Below are 21,872 nucleotides of genomic sequence, written 5' to 3' on the forward strand. Positions count from 1 at the left end.
TTCTGGACATTAGGGGTTGTTGGCTTCCAGAGCCCTGTATTTCCCTTTCTGATTGCATATGATGAACCATGACTTTTGGCATCGTCTGTCGGGGCGTGAAGGGGTAGGGCAGGAAGGCTATGCACACGCTTGTGTCTGGAGAGCTTAAAGTAGAGCAGGAATTCTCTGGGTAGATGAAGCAGTGACTTTTTAATATGCACCTCACCTCCACTCTGTTGTCGTGATTATCAGTGGAGCCTGAGTGTTGGAGAAATGGTGGTGTGGGGGCTGGCGGGCAGGAGTGGGCTGCGTCTTGGCAGCGCTATCCATTTTCAGAGCAAAAGGAAGAGGATTTGGTTCCCTTGGCAAGGCAGGTATCTTCGCCCTGTGTTCAAGGGATTGGTGTGGTTCTGCATCCTGAGTCTGTCTCTACCTACCCACTCCCCCCAGCGCCGGTCTCTCCTGCAATGAGTAGAATGGGGGAGGGAGAATTGTGCTGTCTGGATTCTGGCCAGCAACCCACACGGCTGGGAACGGGTATTGGAAACCCTCACCTGGGTCATTTGATTCCAGCTTCTTCGCCAGCATAAAAGAGGGCTGAATGTTCAGGGCTGGAGTGTGGCTTAGTGGGGAGTGGGGTAGGATGGAAGGAGTCAAGAATCTTAACGGGTTTCCTCACTCCAGGGTAGTCAGCAAGAGATGGGAATTAGCACCCCCCGACAGCTGTGAACTCACTGTTTGCTAGCAGCCACAGTCTTCGTTTCTAACTTGAACAAGGATGTAGAAACACTTTTGGGAAGCAGAAGAATGCATTAGTGATTCCCAAGACACACATCTAATGGTCAAGCTCCCACAGGTCAATGCCCCCACTCCTCGTCCTGGTAGTTCCAGCCTGTGGTCACCATCTTGCATCATCAAGCCGTCCAGCACAGTGCCCACTCCTGCCTCTGTGCTGCACAGATCCTGTTCTCTGCCCAGAATCTCCTTCTCCATCTTCTCTGGCAGGGGATACCTGTTCATCCTTCAGGGTCCTGCCTAAGTGTTCCTGTTGTGCAGTGGCGGCCCCCTCACTCCCCAGTGCCTGTGTAACACCTTGACCTCTCCGACCAGCCTGTGACTCTTAGGAGGGGCAAGGGTGGAGGACGAAGAGGGCTGCTGATTTGTGTGGCTCCAGTGCTTAGCATGTACTTGAACCAGGGGGTTGGTACCCAGTGGTTAGATTCAGGGCCAGGTAGAGGATTCTGCCCGATCATTCTGGGTACTAATGCTTTCTCCTGTGCCCCAGAGAAGAGTACCCCTTTGTGTGGAGACATGCACACCCACAGACACACATCCGCACATGGGATCTCAAGAAGGGAGCCCCCCACCCCCCCCACCCCAAGGGTTTAGCAGCTGGAGGTGAAGTCACCTGTTTTCGCTCCTGCCTCCATTCCAACCACAGCCATGCCAGGTGGAGCCCTTTCCTGGCTGAAATGACCCCACAGGAAAAGGTTGAAGAGTTTGAATCTGCTCTAAGAACTCAGGACTAGGAGTCAAGGCCCCCAAATGTTTGTGCTGGCAGGTGAGGGAAGAACTGGTTCCCCAGCATTGTGGCAAGAATGGAATTGGTAAGATTGTCAGCAAGGAGGCACTCTGGGGCCCACTGGACGTGAATGCCGATTACTGTTAAGAGAAAGATCATTTTGTTTAAGACCATTGGCCAAGAAAACCAGGGCTCAGAGATTGGTGACATTCCTAAGGTTACACAAATTTTGGTGGGAGACCTAGAATTCAAGTTTGCTAACACCTGGTGTGGTGCTAATGAACCCTGGTGGTGCAGTGGTTAAAGCACTCGGCTGCCAACCAAAAGGCCCACAGTTGGAACCTGCTAGCCACAGTGAGGGAGAAAGGTGTGGCAGTCTGCTTCCATTAAGATCACAGCCTTGGAAACCCTAGGGCGGCAGTTCTGCTCTGTCCTGAAGGGTCTCTATGAGTCAGAATCGACTCAACAATGGGTTTGGTTTGCTTTTTTTTTGGTCTGGCACTACTCTGATTGTCCTCAATTGGATACATCTTGGCCCTGATAATACCTTAATGAACTCCAGTTTTCTAATTTGTAAAATGGGGTTAATTTTTGCTTCATCTGTCTCTTTGGACAGGTGTGAGTTTAAAATCAGATAGTAGATATAAACCTGAAAACCAAACCTGTCTCCATCGAGTCAATTCTGACTCACAGCAACCCTATAGGACAGAATAGAACTGCCCCATAGGGTTTCCAAGGAGCACCTGGTGGATTCAGACTGCCAACCTTTTGGTTAGCAGCTGAGCTCTTAACCACTACACCACCAGGGCTCTAGGTAGTACTACTGTTATATTTTTTCTTGAGGATTACAGACCTCAATTTGTTTTTCCCCCTTTTCAGTCTTGAGAACCATCCTCTAGCTCAGGAATCAGCAAACTTTTTCTGTAGAGGGCCAGCCGGATAGCAAATATTTTAGATTTTGTAGACCATATGGTCGGTCTGTGTTACAGCTACTCATCTCTGCTGTTGTAGAGTGAAAGCAGCTGTGGACGACAGTATGCAAACAATTGAGTGTGGCTGTGTTCCAATAAAACTTTATTTACAAAAATAGGTGGCAGGCCGGAGTTGGTCTGCAGGCTGTAGTTTGCCAGCCCCTGCTCTAGCTCACCTTGGTGGCCATGCTGTTGTGCTGCAGCTGACCCCAGTCTCCAATCCGGGGATGCAGTGTAGTGCAGGGGGACAAACCTGGACCTTCGAGTCAGGTTAGACCTGGGACAGGAGAGCGCACATCCCCAAGGCTCAGTCTTCCCAACTGTGTAGTGACATAGTCACAGGCGGAGCATGGAGGAGGCATTGAGCAGTGTGTGGAGGAACTCTGCATTAGATCTTGGAAGTACGACAAGTATTTCCTCCTTTTGTTTTGAAACTGTTGCCTGCTGATGCTGCACCTCTGCAGGGAAAGTATGCCTGCTGTGCAGACGTTCTCTCAGCGCCTCCTGTGGGTGTCTTGGTGGGCGCAGGGCCATCCTGGGAAGCCAGAGTCACAACTGTGCAGACCTTGTGTCCTCATGTCTGCCCAGTGCTGTCCCTGGCTCCTTGGAAGGAAGGATAGTCAGATGGGGCCTTTGCTCCGATGGAAATCAATGAACCTTTTGCTGATCTTTGCACAGAGTGGGCATCGGTGGCTTCAAGGAATTCTTGCTGTTTGTGCAGAGGTGACCCAAGAGGGGAGACATTATGTACATTCCTGCTCCCTCTACCTGGTGTCTTACCCACCATTCCTAGGATGATGGGCCGCCACTTGCCAGACCTCTCCCTGGCAGGCCACAGGACCTCTCACCTGATGCCCGTGGAGGTCACAATTGTTGGGGGCTCATCTGCCAGGCAGCTGGGATCCCTGCCTGACTGTGAGCCCTCTGAGGGCAGTGCCCAAGCCTGGGCGGGTGCTCCGCAGATGGTGTGGCGCTAACTCCCACTCCCCTCGGCTCCCACATCGTTGAAGGAACCACTTCAGTACGGCCCAGCTCAGCCCCCGAGGACCTGCTGTGCATAGGTGAGCCAGGCCCCGTGCTGGGTGCACAGATGGATGGCTCCTCTCTGCCCTTGACTTGGGACGCCCAGCTCCAACTCTTCCCTGTACACATGCACACACACGCTGCTTTTTCCCCCACAGGGACAGATTGAAGCAAGATAGGAAGGCATCTCTCCAAGCCACTGCTGAGTTCATTCCCCTCCTCCCCCCCGCCACCCGGTTGAAATGAGGAAGTAACTTTTCTTCTGATGAGCTGCATTTTAAAGTGGCTCCCTCTCGCTCCCTCACCCCCAGGTGGTCAGCTCCCTCACCCCCAGGTGGTCAGCTCCCACTGCAGGGAGGCGGGAGTGGAGGCAGACAGCCTTGACTGATGCAGTGTTAGTGGCACATGGGCACACCTTGGCCCCTTCCCCAGACCGGGCTTACGGCATTTTCCACCTGCATTTGTGTCCAAGGAGCAAATTGGATTGTCTGTCGCATACCTTTTGCCATGTGTGTAATTAATGTAATTTTATATTCACTCAATTAAGATGACACGCCCAACAGGCAGATTACACAGGCCACCAGTAGTGCAATTCCTTCCGTCTCCCGCTGCTGGTCAGTAAAACTACTCCTCAGCCTTGCCACATCAGTGGCCCCTATTGTCAGGAGGGACAGGGATGTGTGGAGTGTTTTATCTCTTAGTAACCTAATCCTCCAAGGTCCCATTCCCCAGAGGCCTTTCTGAGAAGGAAAAAAGTAGATTTGGCCTAGATGGGTGTTGGGAGATGCTCAGCTTGCTACTGGCAGTGACGCTGCCTTCTGTTGGGGTAGCGCTTGGCAGTTACAGAACGCTTACAGCTTTTGTGACCCTGTGAGTATAACCTGACCCGCTCACCCCACTTTACAAATGAGCAATCTGAGGCCAGGTTTATGAAGCCAGGACTCCAACCCTGGTGCTTTTGGGCTTTCAAGACCAATGCTCTGGCCACTGGCCTCAGCCTGTCCTCCTTTGCGCTCTCTCCCAGACTTGCCTCTGAATCCCCAAAGCCTGGGAATTAAGTCTCAGCTCTGTTTCTCTGTGAGTCCGTGATTTCCACACACGGAAGGCAGAAGAATGTGGGGTGGCACTTGGTGAAGGAGCAGAGTTTCTGGGAATATTAAAACTTAGCACATAGTTTTTATTACTTTTCTGCTTAAAAAAAAGCAGATTTAATTTTTTATCTGATTTTTAATTTTGAGGAGTTGTCCTCCCACAGTCTTCAGCTCAGAGAACCAGCTTGGTTAACCTGTTGATACTAACTTTGCTTCCTGGTTTCTTGAACCCAGCAGTGTTAGATGTGCTCACCCTGGGGCTTGTTGAGTGTGACTCTGGACTGTGACATGTGGTCTGCCTGCTGGCTGAGCCATGCCCGCATTGTCCAGGCTCTGCCTGATGGACACGTAGGGGTGCACAGGCAGAAGTTGCTCCCCTAGCAGAGTCCACGGGTCTGGTGGGAGAGACCCCACACACATACTAGGACCCGCAACTGAGACATAAGGTTAGAAGAGGAACCCTCTCCATTCAGACAGCACTTGACTGGGTAGAGAGGAAGAGCTTCGTGAAGGAGGGAAGCAAAGCGGGGTGTTTCAACAGGCGGAGGAGGGCATTCCCAGCAGAGGGAGCATGAACAAAGACTGTGAGGCTGGAAAGTCAATCTCTCACTTTTCTGGGAAATGGGAAGTGAGTGGCTGTTGGAGCTTGAGGCATGGGAGGCCATGAAAGATCAGGAACCTTCTGTGTGCCTGATCACACACCCCTACAATATTTATAGAGTGATCTCTGTTTTACTTACAAGAAAACCAAGCTGAGGGCCGTTAGGACATTGGTCTCACAGCTTGTACTGGAGGAGCTGGGGTTCAGATCCAGGTCTGTGTAACTCCAAAGCCCATAATTTTCCCATGATGCCATAAGACTGTCTGTCAGAGGATGGCTTCAGGTGAAGTATGGGGACTTTACCCAAACCATGACCGGGACGGGTAGATGGGTCCTGCTGACATGTTGAAATGCTTTTCCTCGGAGACCTTGAATCCGTTGGGCTGGGGGAGTGCTCTGCTCTCTAACCACGTCGATGCTGGTAAAGGCTTTTCCACTAAACTTCCGTGTCCAGGCTTCAGGGTTTTGGTGAAATGTCCAGCGCTTGCCTCGATCACACCCATAGTGGCTAAGTGGTTCTCAGAAGCTACTAGATGTAACACTACCCAATGGTGAAATTACAGGAAAAAATAAAGAGGAAGTGCGAGGTTATGTATCTCTGGTCAAAGAGCTTGGGAAGGGCCGAGAGGGAATGGCAAGCCCATTAGCAGAGTGAAGGCCCAGGCAGGAAGTAGCTGTGTTTCCTGCCTCCATTTCCCAGATTCAAAGGCTTCTGCTCCTGAGCAGGGATGTCCCTGTGCTGGGTTCTCCCCCCAGGCTGAGATTCTCCTCGCTGCCACCCTGTGAAGTGCAGTGCTGCGGAAAGAGTTCTGAACAGTCAGAGGGCCCGAGTTCTCATCCCAGCTCCCTGTTGGCTCATTGAGGGACCTCCCTACATCTTATGACCACGCTGGGCTTCAGTTTACCTGACTGGGAAGTGTGAGCGCGCTAGGCATCGCCTTCTCTTGGAGCCCATGTCAGTTTAAGCTGATACTAGAGCCTGTCTGTCACTGTGTCTTCGTCGTTCTCCTCAAGTAGCCTAAGAGCTCCCCAGGCCAGGATGTGGCTGATGCACCTCCATGCCCCAACACGGTGCCACCAGCCACACAAGAGGCCAGCACCGAGGACACTCATGGGTGAATGATGAGATGCTCCCATAAGTCCTTCAGCCTCTAGCATCCATTCCTGCTTGCACCTCACCTTCTGTGCCCTGGCACATGCCATGGTAGCACCCACTTGCTGGCTTGTAGAAAGGTGGGGTAGCCAAGGCCCTCTTGGGCTCTAGAATCAGACCTGGCATTGAGTCTTGGCTCTGCCACTTACAGCTGCAGCCTTGGACCAGGCTTCACCTTTCTGAGCCTCGGTTCCTCCACTGTAAAGTGGAGCAACTGATAATACTTACTGCAAGGAGTCGAGGACTGAGTGAGCTACTACAGGTAAAGACCACGTCAAGTGCATGGAATGTGTAGTTCTGTTATTACCACTGCGATTGTCCCCATTTTGTGGATGAGAAAACAGAATCTTGGAGTCAGGATTCAAACTCAGTTCTTTGCAAACTCCATTTTCTTAACTAAAATAGACATGACCAGGGACATGATGTCATGAAAAGAACCCTGGATGAGAGTTAGGAGATGTGGCTCAGCTGCCCACTTTATCTGTGGCCTTGGACAAGTCACCCTGTTCTAGCCTTCTCTTCTTTCTCCTCTGTGAATTAGGGTGTCGGTTGGAGGGAAGGGTGCAGAATCTGTCAGAGTCACCTGACAAGCGGGTGACCCCTGGGCAGGTGTAGCTCTCCATAAGCTTCCAGGAAGGGGCACCTGGCCGCCCAGCTCTAGCCCGGTATCTGCTCACCTCCTCTGTGGCATGCCAGGAGGCTTAATTAGGCAGCGCCTGGGACAGAAAGCCTTTAAGGTCCTTGGGTGGGGACAGTCTAAATGGAGCTGGGCACAGAGGTTCTCCCAGCCAAGCAGGCTTCCAGACGCACTTATTTTGGATTCTTGAAAAGCTTTCTGTAAGTGGAAGCCAGGAAGGCCCCGTGGGGGCGTTGTCCTGCATGGGAAAACTGGTGAGTGTATTCATCTTTGCGCCTCCCTCAGCCACTTGCCTCGCGCCACGGTCCTCTCCACCAGATCTGTTCAGAGTTTGTGGGACAAGGGGAGGAGGTAACTTGGAGAAGAGAGAAGCCTCCATCCCAACAAAGGTAAAATCCCCAAATAAGAGCCTTTTTTGGTCTGCCTCTTAAGTAGCCTTTTGCTCGAATGGGTAACGAGGTAAAAAGCCAGGAAATCCATTTTCTCCAGACCTGCAGGTCCCGTGTTAAGACTGCAGGCTGTGACGAGAACACCACTTTGGTGGCCTAATAAAATACTGGGCAGCAGAGGCCATGCTTCCTCTTGGAGGTGGGCAGCCCATCTGTCTTCTTTGCAGAAGCAAATGTTTCCCTGAAACACAGGGCTTCACTCTCTGCTCCTGAGAACATGCCCAGCTGGGTGAGGTCCCCCTGTGATGTTACACGCCCTGTTAGGGACCCAGCCTAGGCACAGAGGACGCAGTCCACAGACAGGTCACCACATCCACACAAGCCCTGCCCTCGGTGTCTCTGACATCTCCACTCTATCTGGAGCTCTCTGCGGAGCTGAGACTGGGGTGGACGGGGGTGACCGTCAGAGAAATGGTAGGTTTTTGGCTCGTTATGAGAAAAGCTTTGTAATCCGCAGAGCTCCCATTAGTGCTGGGGGCGTCTGTGAGCAGAGCCTGGTTCATAAGCATCACCTGGCCAGGGTGGGTGAGGCGCTTTGTGCTGGGGTAGGTGAGTACTGGCCTTGATCTTCACCTACATCAAGATTGTGGTGGGGTTTCCTCTCTGGGTGACCTGCTGGCCTGGGCCCCCAGTCTCCAGGGCAGAGGGGAGACTGTGGGCTGCTGCTTTCTCCCCAGATTTCACAGCCTCTTCCCCTCCCCACAAGCCAGAGAGGCTAGGCTGGGCCCTTGCTGGCCAGCTTCACCTCTGCTGCCCCTGGTCCTCACTGCTCATTGGGAGGTTTGGTCTTGAGGCAGCCACATTGAGAGCAGGCTGTGCCATGTCCACTCACTCAGTGACCAGTCCCTGGGGTCTGACAGGTGACAGAACTGAGCCATACACCCCAGCTCTGCCCTCTGAAGCTCAAAGGAAGAGTACCGATCCAAGCTACCCTAATGCAGGGCCGGGATGCAGCTCAGCAGGCAGAGCCGCCCAGACCTGGGTTTGGATACTGGCCCTTAATAATAGTGCTGCCGCTGATTGAGGCCCCACTGTGTATCAGACACCCCTGGGTGCTTTACTTAGGTTTTCTATGGTCTGAAATGGAATCAATCAGTCGACTGCTACTAGCCTCCACTGACGGGCAGCAGAGGTGTGAGTGGCTTGCCCAGAGCCCCGCTGCTTGCCCTGAGGGAGAAGCAGTCAGTGCTGCCAGGAGGGGAGAGGAAGGGTTGTGAGTTATAGGAGGAGGAGCTCCCTTCTTGCCAAGAGCTGAGGAGTTACGGAACCCGCGGAAGGCCCGTGGTCCCCTCTTGGCAACTGGACCTCACCGTTGAGCCCTTCTCCTCTGCTCTTTTTATTTTCCTTTTTTGGGGAGTTGGCTTCAAATTATCTTATTTTGTTTACATTTTACACCCAAGTTTCGTGGTACAAAAGACTTGCAGGTGCAAATATGTCCCGCCTTCATCAACTTCCCCTCCCTTTTTAATTTATGTGATTTCAATTTTCCTTCCCTGTACTGTTAATTAGGGGACCCTCTAATCAGTGCCATTATCACAGTGGTATTCATGTTTAGGAAAGCCGCTAAACAAATGCTTGCAAAATTGCTAAATGGCTAATTAATGTCTGTTAATTAAGAAAATTGCTCATGGTAACAAACCATGCTGTTGCTGGCAGCCGCTAGAAAGACACGCACTTGTTGAAATTAGTAGCGTGGCAGGTAGGGGAACATCTGCTCCGCGGGGCTTTCCGGAAGTGAGCAGCCTCTTGCTGGGCCAAGAAACTCACAGGCCTGTCCTCAGTGCCACCCTCAAGTTCCTGTCCAGGCCCTGCCGTCTTTCTCTGCATACCTGTCCTCCACGCGTCCTTCCCCACGGCCCCTGCCCACCTGCCACCTCCTCCCCGACCTGTGCAGTGGCGGGCGCATTACTGTCTGCTGTGTTTGCCGACAGCAGGAGGCTCACTCCCTGGCTTCAGTGGAGAAGACGGAGGGAGAACACCCTGCCTAGGTCTCTGAAGGATTCTCTCTCCCTCTCTTTTCTAATTTAGCTACGTCCATCCCTGATGCATGTTTTCGGTGTTTCTTAGAAGAAACTCTCAAGGATAACAGCCCAGTCATGGGCTGGGAAGTTGGGGGTGGCACCTCATCACTAGCATCCAGGCGTCCAGCTCCACGATGCCAAGGGGTGGGCAAGAAGGCGTGTCCACGCCAGGGCCCTTCACATTCTGGCTGTGACTCACAGTAGGAAGTGCATTTGATGTTGCAACCCAGAATGGACACATACGTATATATATTTACAGATGAAACAAAGGTTAATGAAAAATACCTGTCTTAAAACACATAAAGCTCTGGTATTTTCTATTTTTTTTTTTAATTCGTTTCAGGTTTTTAAAAAATGATGGTTGCAACCCACTAAATTGATTTCACTGCCCACTAATGGGTTGCAACCCACAGTTTGACCAACCCTGTGGTTTGAGTGAATTCATCTGCCTGTCTCTTCTGGGGGAGTGGAGGGCAGCATAGCCTGCAGCTTCGGGGGTTGGCTGGGAACAGTGGGTGCAATGATGGGTGCATTAGTATCTGCAGTGGAAAACCCAACCAAAACCAAACCCCCTCCGTCTACCCGCCAACAGACAGGGGCTTCCACCCCTGTTCCCTGAACCTCTGCACACACCCCTGCCTCTGCTAGAGCCCTGGGCTGCGGAGGTGGGCCTTGGACCCATCAGGCTTCTTGTCCTGGTTCTGCCATGTTCCACTTGTGTGGCCAAGGCCAAGTCCGTTCATCCCTTAAGACTTGGTTTCCTCATCTGTAAAAGTAGGATGAAGAAACCCTACTTCACTGGGCTGTTTTGAACTGTGGGTGAATTAATGGACCGTAAAGCCCCTGGCCCGTTGCCTAACACTTAGTGGGCGCTCGGTAACTGTCCCTCTCTTTCCCCCATTTGTTGTTCAATCTCTGGTGCCATCTCGTTCCTCTGCCCTGTTCTTTTTCATCCTTCAGTGCCCTTGGGGAAGCCAGTCCTGCCTCCCATCTCTCCATACACTCATTGCTTGGGCCTCTCGTTCACCTGGGTGAATCCTACCTGGTGTTATCTGTGACCTCGTCTCTGTCCCCCCAGACTGTGAGCTCCTTGAGGGCGGGGCATCACCTGGTCTTTCCCACATCCTCTGTGAATGTCACTATGCCTCTACCTTGAGTACTTGGCAGAGTGAGTCAGATGGCATCCAGAGCACCCCGTTTCTGGGTGTCACTATACTCTGACTAAGCCTGTCCCAACCAACGTATTTAACATGGCAAACTCTATTCAAATGGTAGACTGTGTCCAGGACCTTACTCCTGTGTGGTTTGACAAAGGTGCTTGATTTTTGTATTCTTTTCAATCCCCTGTGAATGTATTGATCAGCTTCTTTTCCTCCTGCTCCTCGTTTTGCACCACTGAGCCGGCGACCCACATAGCAGCTCCACCACCCTACCCCCACCAACCAGAGCCCACCCCCTGCACGCCCGCCACCCACCCTTCGTTTTGGTTTAATTTTTGTTCTTTTAAGCTTCTCCTGCGCTTCTCCATGTGCTGTGATCTATAACCTGCCTCTACTGTCTGGCCTCACAGGGTCCTCCGGGGTCACAGCCCTCGCCGCACGCACAGCCTCCACCTCACAATCCTAGCAGCATGATGGGACCCCACAGTCAGGTAAACGCACTGTGGCTCGCCCGCCCACCGGCCGGGGGGCGCGGGGCGCGGAGGAAGGAGAGAGCCAGCAGAGGAAAAACAAAAATCAAAACATGCTCTAGCCATTGCCTTCGAGTCTTTATTGATAAATTGAATTTAAAAAAAAAAAAAAGAAAGAAACAACCAACTTTTCTTTTTTTTTTTTTTTAAAGATAGCCTTCATTCCTTGGCCATCACACCCAGCTTGGATATGATACCAAAAGAAAAGACATGATATTTCTGTGACCTTGTCAGCGGCCTTTGCGTTTTTGTTTTTTCCTCTCTCACTTTTGGTTTGGTTTTTGAGTTTGGTTAACCATTCGTTTGTAACCAAAGCTGCATCCCTAGCCTTTTCTTTGTGCACTCTTGCTGCTGAGAAAGCTTTCTTGCCCATTTCCCTGCATTCAGTTAGGGAGCCCCCTGCCCATGACACCTTTTTCTGTTGTGTTTTTCCCCCTTAGACCCTTGCTCCCCCACCCCCTCTTTGTCAGTGGATTTTGTGTGTATGTGCGCGTGCGTCCAGCTTTGTCTGCAGACCCTTGAAATTTTATTTACAAATCCTTTTTCTTAATCTTTTATTTGCCCTCGCCAAGAACAGAGGTTTCCTTCTTTCCCCTGAACTGATTTACCGGTGTTCTTCAGCGTCCTACACCGAGTCCCAGCCGCTGCCCTTCCACCCAAAGTAGCTCTCTGTGAACTCTCGGAGTCGGGGACACACGCGTTGTGTAGATGTGTTCTTCCCTCTGCCCAAAGGAAGCTTTGCCCGGAGGGAAGAGGCCACCGGGAGAAACAGAGTCTAAAAGATCACTAGTCATAACAAAACTGGACTTTGTGGAGTGGAGAGCATTTGTGTTTGTCACTGTGCCATAGTGCAGGCTGTCATTGAACTCATTCCCTGTAATTGCAGCCTTTTATGTCACCGCGATATGCAGGCGGCCCCAGGCCCCCGATCAGAATGGGAAACCAGGTACTGTACCTTTTCATGTTCTCTCTCCCTTTACTCTGCCACCCTTGGTCCCAAAGTCCAAAGTTGAACTTTGACTCGAATCAAAATTTGGGAAAAGGATTGGGGGGTTGGGGGAGCAAGGATTAGGGTGGTGAAGGAGCCCCTTCTCCCAGCGTTCACCTGCCTCTCCTCTGGTGGGCTTTTGGCAGCCGGTGCTGGACCTCAGAGGGCAGCAGCAGGAGCCGCGGGGGTGGGAATGCAGGGTTTCAGCTATTCTAGAGAAGGTGGTAACGCCCCTGCCCCTCCCTTCCATCCCCTTCTTGGAAGAGGGTCTTCTTCCTTAATGAAGTTAATTGACAATGTGCCTTTTTTTTCCTGGAAGCTTTTGAGAATTGCCAAGGCTGGTAAATATAATCCTGCTATTAGGGGGAGAAATGGCCCGTAGGAATGCTTAGATTAGGAGCCTGGGTGCAGCGGGGCAGGACGTTTGTGAGTTTTTCAGCAATGTCTGCCTGCTTTCCAGACCCAACTCAAAACAAGAAGGGATTTGTTCACGTAATTAGAAAAGTGGTCTGCTTACGGGGAGGGCTTTTCAGCCTTGGGTCATGTGCCTAACGCTGGCCCATTAGGGTTGGCAATTCTAGGTGGTCTGGAGAAATTGGCCCCCATGCCGCCCTCCTAGTTCAGCCCATCCAGGGCCAGTAGGGGGGCTGGAGAGCTAAAGATACATAGATGTCTCTTTGAGGACACACTGGCTTAAAAGAAACTGTAAAGAAACATCAGGGAAATTTCTTTTCGTGCCAAAAAAAACTTTTTAGGGGGGCCAAAATATTTTTTAATGATTTTTGTCAGTGACTTTGCAAAAGCTCCTCAAAAAATCTGACAGCAACGCCAGCCCATCCAACCCTAGATGCCCTTGGAGCTGGGAACTTAGTTGCCGACTAGATTGGAATTATCTGGGTGTGATTCCTTCTGGTCCTGAGGCTCTGCAGGAAAGCCATTGAATGAGCTGATACAGGAACTATGGAGAGATGCCTCTGATTTTAACCGGAGGTCTCTGGATTTTAAAGTTAAATTAACCACGTCTTGCCTATCAGGTTTCCCACTTAATTTTTCTCCTGAAGTCCTTTGTTTCCTCTTTTCTCTGACATGATGGGGACGTATTTGGATAGAAGAATTAGAGCCAGCTTTTGAGCAGAAAGGGACCTTTAGATACATCACAGATGAGGAAATGGAAGGTCTTAGTGGATGACTGAGTTCCCAAAGTTCCTGGCTCCCAGTCCAGGACTGTTTCCACTCCACTCTGCCCTGTTCTGTTAACTGCAATAGTTAGTTGTAAAGTTGCTGCCCCTGCCTTTATTTTTAACTGGTCACCAAGTGGGCCTTTGCTGTTGCATACAAGGGCCCCTGCAGTGGTGTCCCTCCTGCCCACCCATGGCTGCCCTTGGCCCAAACTGGCCTCAGCCCTAGGGGGAGTCCAGAGACTTCCTTACCATCATTGTGGCCCTTCCTCTGGCAATTAAGGGGCATGGAGTCCGAGCATGTATGTTTCCATATAGCATTTAAGCATGAGCAGGTGTCCAAGAGAACAAATGGGAGAATAAATCCGTCATCTGCACCAGGCATTACAAACTAATGTTCTCAACCTCCCGCCTTCCCCATCGGAAAATCAGTTTCCTGTGAACTCAGGAAATGTTTGTTCTCCAAAGAGGGATGTGCTCCTTGAGCAGGTATCACACCTGGGGTCTCCTTGGAGGGGGCATCAGCTGGAGCTGTCAGTTGAGCAGAGGCCTCTGTGCCACCTGCATTGGCTCAGCTCACTCCTGTGACTTGTGCTGGAAGCAGAGGAAGAGACTTGCTCATGCTCACATGGCCCTTTATAAGTTTGTCTCCTATAGGGTAATGGGAACGAGAAGCCACAAGTCTCATGGAGCCAGCCTCCCTCCTGCCTCCCTGGGCCAGAGGTTTGGGGTTGTGTTTAGAGCATTGCTGGTTTTCAAGTGAGAGTGGTTGGAGGGGTGATGAACAGCGGGGTTCAGCTGGGTTTAGAAGAGGAGGGGGGTTATTAGCAGTCCCACACATGTCCCTTTCTTACTTCTGAGGGCTTCAGTCTTCTCAGTGGGAGACCCTTTCACCTGGGTCTTTCTCTATGTCAGGATCACCCCAGTGGGGGAAGAAGGGAGGTAACGGCCCAGCCTCACCCCTGGAGTCCGACACAGCAGGGTTAGGGGAATCTAAGGAGGAGCTTTCAGCAGGAACCAGTGGTCAACATCGGGCTCCTTGGAGAGGGAGTGATTGCCCAACCCCCACACTGGTCCATGAGGGTTGGATGGAGGTACTGGTTACTATACTGGGCAGAAGGTTGTAGCCTATGACCCAGAAGATTCCCTATCCACCCGCCTAACATCCTGGGATCCCCTAAACCAGACAGCCTCAGAGGCAGGCCTCCCTATGTCCTCTCAGAGTCCTGAAAACCCCAAGTCCCCAAGTGAACAAACACGCCAGTCAGGTGAGTCAGAGCTTGGGAACTCGGGGCGAGGAAGCAGGACTGGGAGAGGGAGAGAGGTCAGAGCAGGTCCAGGGACTGGAGAGACACATTCAAGCCTCCCCAGGCAGGTGGACACAGCAGGTGCCAAATGCCACTTTGTGGACTTCACGTCCTCCCCAGGCCCTCACGCACGCCTCCCCCAGCTTAGCCCCCTCCTATTCCATTCTGACACACCTCGTCCTTTCCCTTCCCACCACCTCCTTCCGAAACCTGTGTGGAGTTCATCGTTGAGCCACAGGCAGACCAAGCTCCCACTGGGCCTTCTCCAGAGCAGCACAGTCCGCGCGCAGGGGGCACATGTGCTCGGCCTTTAAGAAGCACTGGCATCTGCAGATGGGAAGAGAGAACCAGCTCTCTCCAAAGGCTGTTCCTCTCAAAGGCAAGGGCTTGTGTGTAGTCCTGAGGGATGAGCTCCTAGAAGCAAACTTTTCCCCCAGCTTCTGCTTTCCTCTCTTTTTTTTCAAATTGCAGCTGAAATAACTCCAGTTCCAAGTAAATTACTTCTAATGGGTTTTCACAGTGAGTTTGCCAAGCATGCACTCTGGAAACCGGTGGCATCCTGTCCTCACCTGCTTAATAGTAATCACACCAGTGTCTGCCATTGGCATCATGTTTTGGAGAGCAGGTCTCGTTCACCGACCTACTCACCTAGAGTCTTGCTCCTTGCCCCTGTGTTGGAAGAAGACAGGAAGCCCCCAGAACTGAGTGCTTATCCTGGCTCTGCTAAGTGATGGAGGGCCCTTGGCCTACTCTTTCTGCCACTGAGATTCCCCATCTGAATCTCAAATGCCTCCTTATCCCATGTTCCTCTTTAAAAAAGGTCTCCCGTGGTGATAGAGTTTTAGCTAGTGGGTCTTGGTCCCCATGAGTTGGAGTTCGGGATCAGATGAGTTGCACCTCCATGAGGCAAAGGAGAGACGAGTCTGACTTAAACTGCAGTGACTAGAGCTGGGATGGAGAAGAGGAAGGGCTTTCCTGCCTCATTTCAGGGGGCTGCGCACAGCCCCACCAAGACAGGCAGGCCAGGGCAGTGGTTCCTATCCCACAAAGCACTGACCCACCCCTGCTGCAGTTTTAGCTAACGCCACCCCAAGCTGACTGTCATTCCCTGGGGTACTCTCCCCTGGCCAGAAAGCAGCAGGATGGTCTCAGAAAGACCACGAGTGACCCTAAATGGTCAGATGGTGGACTGTGGCAAGCAGGTGCTACCTTTTACCTGCCAGGCTGTGGCTCCCTCTGTCCCCCAGCTCCAGGAAGCAGCAGCTCAGTTTGTCTCATGTCTCTTTCAGCCTCCAGGAGGAGTTCCTGGGACACAGCCATTGCTGCCCAATTCCATGGATCCCACACGACAACAAGGTACAGAGGGTGGGGCTGGCACGGGATGGCCTGGGGAGTCGGGCAGGGGCTCCCTCTCCGTCCACTGTCTGCCTCTGCTTCCTGCCCCCTGTGACTCACCTCTCTCTCATGCAGGGCACCCAAACATGGGAGGATCAATGCAGAGAATGAACCCTCCCCGAGGAATGGGGCCCATGGGTCCTGGCCCACAGGTAACTGCCTGTCTGTCCATTTGCCTGACTGTCCATCTGTGTGCACCCGCCTTCTCTCCTCTTTTCACAGTCTGTCCACTGCATCTGAGCTCTCAGGGGTGAAAGGAGAGGGTGTGTCCATGCCCCCAGTTCCCCTTCTACCCATGGCTGAGCTGGCCCCACACCCAGCCAGGAACATCCCCTCAGAGTTGAGGGGCCCCCAGGGAGCCTGGGGAAGGGGGACATCGGGGGGATCTTCTAATTGGCAGACCCTGGAAGGGGGCTGTGGTGTGTGATGTGAGGAATTTGAAAGGCAGGTCCCCTAACACCCACCTCAGCCAAGAGCTTTTGCCAGTTTCATATACTAAGCTAAGATTTCTTTTGACCAAAGGCTCCATGCCAAAAAGGACAGTTTAGAAACCTCTGGAAGAAATTATTTCAAGTGCCCTGTATAGTACCTCTTTATGATTACAACAAAGTAGTTGCTCCTTGTGACCCAGCTGTATGCCCCATAGGGAAGGACCTTCTGGGCGAGGGTCTGAGAGGCCATTCCTGCTCTAGAACATTCTTACAGTTGGCTCCCACTCTCTGAGTATTTGAATGTAGCTCTGTTTACCACAGTAGTCATGGCAGAGAGCTTGCTGCATTCGGTCCTCCTTGGGAATTCTCTGGAATCTGACTAGCTGAAAGAAGCTAAACTCTAAATAAGGAGGGAGACTCTGCATAGTGAGGGTGTGAAAGTCTTGTTTTATGGCGCCCCTTCCCTTCTTATCTGCCCTGCCTAGAAGTCTGTGCTTGTCTCTCCCACCCCAGCTTGTAGATGTTGGGGATTTTCTGGGACGCCTCCACAGGTTTCCGCTTCCCCTGGAGGTGGAGTAGTGCCCCCCCAGCCCCCTCTCCACACACGTGCCTCCCTTTTGCTTGGAGAGGGTGTCTGCCCCACAGACCCACAATCCTTCACTTCATTCCAGAGTTTTATTTACAGCAAACCCAACCCTCTGCTTTCTACACAGTGGTGGTTTGAACATCTGTGGTGTTGAAAGATTTTAGGGAGGTCCTTGTCTTCTGTTGGCCCCATAATCCTAAGAGGAAGCAAGCTCACACCAATTGCAGCTCTGGTTTTCTTGTTTTTCTCTTTCCTCAAATCCCCCGAACTCTGTTGTTTTCACCAGCTTCTTTTAAGCTATTAGAGTGGCCCCTTCCTGCCGTGCGGCCATCTTGAGCTGACCTCTGCAGGGCTTCCCAACTGAGGAACCCATCAGGAGGGGCAGGATCTGAGTCACAAGTAGTTCTTGGATCCCCTTAGCTTCAGCCACGTGGTAGACTGACGCTCCTTGGTGTAGAAATTGTCAGTGGCTTTGGATTTCAGAACATCATGGGGGAGCTGAGTGGTACAGGAGGGTGGGTTCTGAGGCAGGAACACTTAGTTCCTACTCCACCACCCCACCCTTCTCAATTCTCAGAGGCTCAGCAGTTGCATCTGTAAAATGGGATTGAACAGAATCTACCTTGTAGGGTTGCTGAAAGGAGGAGAATCAAGTTCTTGGCATGATACTTGGCACAGAATAGCCCCTTAGTAAGCAGTTTGTTTTCTGACTTGGTGACCTAAAACCAACGTTCAAGACTCTAGCGGCTTGGGTTTGGAGATTACTTTTAGTTTCTTTCCTTTGTTTTTTTCCTGGCAAAGGCCGTTAATATTTTGTTTAGCCTGTAATAATATTGAAAGTTCTAGAAGCTAGAAATGGATGTTATCTCACTGGCCGAGGGCAGAATGTTCCGGAAGTTTAGGACTTCTTCCTGGCTTAGTGGGCGTCTCATCATGTCAGTGTTCCTGATCAGCAGTCCGGCACACTTTAAAGAGGTGAAGGTCCCAGAGACTGAGGTTTTGCTTAAAGGGCCTCGTGGAGCAGTTTGCGGGGGTGGAGTTTCCCTCAAGCCGCGAAGTGTCCCAGAAGGAGCAGGAGATGCTAGCACGGAGGTGAGTCCAGCTGACCCTCCCACTGCCCTTATGGGCTCTTCAAACGTCTGCCCTGCTCTGTATCCCCAACACAGGGCCCCCTTCTCCTCCCTGCTCCCATATGGCAGTTGTACCCCGAAGAGACAGTGGCTTCCAGTGCACAGTGCAGGCTCTGATGTTCCTTCCAAACACCTCCTGTTTGTTTGTCGTGTTCTATTTTACGTAATTTTAAAGTTTGGCGACCCTAAAGTGCCTTGCCCGTGTTTTCTGTGTGCCTTCTCTGGGTAGGGTGCAGAAGGGCCTGGCATTAGTAGGACTGGACCTGGGTGAAGTGGTGTGTGTTGGATGGGTTGCAGGGTCTGGGATCAGCCAGGGAGTGAACATCAGGTGGTTTTGGGCATAGCAGGGCCCGGAAGTTTTGGACTCCAGACTGTAGACCAAGGCTGAGGGTGGGAGAGGGCTGGAGCTCAGCTGTCCCCAGGCCTCTATCTCTGTCCCCTGAGGGCCCTCCCAGCCCTCCCAGTGTACAGGAGAGGGAGAAGCTCTGAAGTTGGTGCTGCAGAGTATGGTTCTGGTGCCAGCTCAGCCCAGTTGGACCTCCAGTCTCTCATCTGCAAAGTGGGCAGCCCGTGGATGACCTCCCAGGGCTCATTGAGGGGCTGGGGGAAGTGAGCTGTGAGACTTAAACCTTAGGACAGCACAAACAAGGTGTCCATGGATCCTGCATCCCATTCCCTTCCCGGGGGCCCTGGGGCTCTGGGGAGGTGGCCTGCCTTGTGAGCCCCCCTGGCTGTGGGAGAGGCTGCCAGCCCTGCATGCAGCCTTTAGTAAGCACCACTGTATGTGCAATGCCAGGTTGAGGCCAGACAACGGGGGAGAACCTTCTGGCATGTTATTCCCAGTGGGGATTAGATTGTTTTCAGCCACTGACCACTTCAAAACTTGCTGAACAAAGAAGGGTACAGTTGTGGTCTTCGGGCCCCTTTATAGATTTCAAAACAGGACAGAATGACAGTGCATTTTTTTGAGCCTGAAAGCCCGTGTCACATTTCAGCGGAAACATCACAAAGGAACCAGCAGGCCAGGCGCCCCCCTGCCCTTTGCCCTCGAGCCTCAGACAGCTTTCACTCGGGTTTTGTGAAACAGCCAGTGGCCAAAAAGGAGGCGATATTTTCACTTAATTGTGTTCTCACTTTTAAAAAATTGTATGTATGCTAGTATCAGGCAGTAACCTTTTGCCAAGTTTTCAAAAGTGAGTGCTGTTAGAATGTGGCTGAAATTGCAGGGGTCCTGGCCAGCTCACGTGGAGAGAAGGCGAGGCCGAGGCAGCAGAGGTGCTGGGCTCACAGAGGTGCTGGTGTTTGGGAGGGGCTGGAATCAGCACAGAATCAGAGAATTGGATCGCCACCATGGCTTTTCTGCATTTGAGAAGGTTCAGATGAAGGATAGCCCGTGATCCCCTGGGATGATCCTGTGCCACCCTGGAGAAAACACATCTCCTGGGGTCCCCTGCTGACCCAGGACCAGCCCTGGCCTAGTGCCTCTGAGCAGAGACCACAGAAAGATGGGACCATGAATCCCACCCAGAAAACCTGGGGGCCTGGTGAGGAGGCGGTGGGGACTCTTTGGGGAGCTTTCCAGGTGGCCCTTGGAGGCCCCCCAGTGTGGGATGGCCCCGGCTGGTTCCCACATGATTGGACAGAGGGGTGGAGGGGGGTGCCCCAGAAGACTGCCTGAACTCCTACGCGCATCTCCTCTTAAGGTGAAGAAAGTGCTTAAGGCAGAGCCCTTGGGGCACAGAGAGCCACAGGAAGTAGCAGCAGCAGCCTCCACTATATCCCCCAGCCCCAGATGACAGCTCCTTGCCTTCCCATGTCCCTGGGACCCTCGCAGGGCCTGGCTTCTCACAGAGAGGAACTGAGACCAAGGTGGGGGCTAACTCAGGGTCCCCCAGGGAGGGAGTCCTTTGTTGATCCTGACTGTGGATCCGAGGCCTCTGCTCAGGGTCTGGGGTACCCAAGACAGACCCCCGTGAATGTGACTGACCCTATGGCTGTGCTGAGGACTCTGCTGTCTCTGGCCGTTCCTGTCCCCCCAGGGCCAGTGCAGGGGAGGGGGAGCATCTGGTTAGTGATCTCCCCTGGCAGATCTTCTCCAGCATTACCTCCAAGGACACAGTAGAGTAGGCAGGAGGAGCTGGGGCCATTTCACTGCGAAGTTAAGACTGAGGAGAGAAGAGAGAACCCATTTCTGCTGAGTCTCTGAAAGCATGTTTCCAAGTCCTTTGGCCTGGCTGGTGTTTCTGATTTGAAAACTTTTGCCCCCCAAAACCTAGTTTCGGCCCTACATCTGCCCAATTTCTGTGTGGCCTTGGCGAGTCTCTAGCCCCCAGTTGTCAACCGTGAAATGTAGAGGAGGGTCCGCGTTTCTGTCTGGGTGGAGGCTTGATGGGGAGTCTCCTGAAGGCTGGGCGGGGTCAGGAAGCAGGGTGGCTCACCTGGAGCCACCCCTGGGGAGGTACACACATGCTCGGGTGCCTTTCAGGAGTGAGCACCCTGTTGTCCTGTCCTCACCCCGCCCTCTGTGCCGTGGCATCCTTGGCTTCTGCCCGTCTCCGCTCTCGCCCCTCAGGTAGTCCTCTCCCCGGGTGGGGGCGGCAGCAGGATCTCACTCGGTATCTGGAAGACATTCCTTATGGCCCAGGAGCTTCCTGTTCTGGAGGAGGGGGCGGGAGGCTGAGACTGAGAGGGGTTTAATAGCTGCACGTGGGACTTGCAAGGCCTTTGAAGACTTGAGATTCTGTGATCCTTAAGGCAGCATTTAGGGCTCTCAGGTTTGTTCTCCTACTGACATGCCAAGTCAGCACACACCCCTCAGGGCTTACAGAGCACTTTCCTAGCCATCATTTCATTGGATCCTCACAGTCCCTGTAAAGTCCCCATGTCACAGATGAGGCTGTATGGCAGAGTGCTTGTGGCTCTGAAGCAGAGCCAGGCTGCGAGGCTCAGCCCCAGCTCGGCTGCTCACAGCTGTGTGACTTGAGCTGTCCCACTACTTCTGCACCGCAGTTTCTTTATCTTCAGTGCAAGTGGGGATAGTGACGGGATCGTCATGACGATTAAATGAGGTGATGCACATAAAGCCAGTAGCACAGCCTGGTACGGAAAAAGCATTGTTGCTGTTAATGCCATTTGTCGAAAGTCACCAGCAAGTGACCAAGCCAGGAGGCCCTCCCAGGTTTTGGCCTCAAATCTTGGGCTCTTCTCACCACCCCGTGGCATTGTCTGTAAAGTGGGCATGGCCTCTGCACTTGCCCCAGTGGCCCTGTTTGCTGGAAGATGGGCACACATCTTCTTGCTGGGCCGGACCCCTAGGCTCGACCCTGAGCAGACAGGGCAATGCGGGCCTTGATGAGTGCTGACTGCCTGAGGGTTGGGGAGCAGCAGGTTCCCCAACAGCCTGCCGGCCCCCTCCCCTCCTGACTCCAGGCCTCCCCCTTTGACAGCCAGCCTTGTGTTGCTCATGTCATTGTTTGCATCCCGTGTGGATATTTTTCCAACTCCAGGTCCCGATAGGTGAGCAAGCAGAGAAGGAGGCGCTGAAGCAGAGAGCACTGGCCAATGGTCCCTGGCTAAAGAAGCCGTCATCAGCCTCATGTGACTCTGAGTCTGTCAGTTCAGCTCTCAAGCCTCCGATTCCCGTTCACCTTCCCACCCACCTCTCACCAGGCCTGTGGCTCAGAGTGCAGACCCTGGAGTCTCACAGATCCAGGTCTAAAC

The 21,872-nt window shown here is 52.6% G+C and overlaps 1 protein-coding gene across 1 annotated transcript in view; it reads left to right on the forward strand.

Moving 5' to 3' along the window:
• SSBP3 (single stranded DNA binding protein 3) overlaps window positions 1-21,872 on the forward strand; it is a 185,491-nt gene that overhangs the window by 148,927 nt on the left and 14,692 nt on the right. Inside the window, exons 6-9 of the mRNA XM_004372040.1 lie at window positions 11,018-11,098; window positions 12,024-12,083; window positions 15,900-15,966; window positions 16,081-16,157. Coding sequence (XP_004372097.1) covers window positions 11,018-11,098; window positions 12,024-12,083; window positions 15,900-15,966; window positions 16,081-16,157 — 285 coding nt within the window. The remainder of the gene's footprint in view (window positions 1-11,017; window positions 11,099-12,023; window positions 12,084-15,899; window positions 15,967-16,080; window positions 16,158-21,872) is intronic.

This window comes from Trichechus manatus, unplaced genomic scaffold (genome assembly GCF_000243295.1).
Source record: "Trichechus manatus latirostris isolate Lorelei unplaced genomic scaffold, TriManLat1.0 scaffold00015, whole genome shotgun sequence".
Classification (NCBI taxonomy): Eukaryota; Metazoa; Chordata; class Mammalia; order Sirenia; family Trichechidae; genus Trichechus; species Trichechus manatus.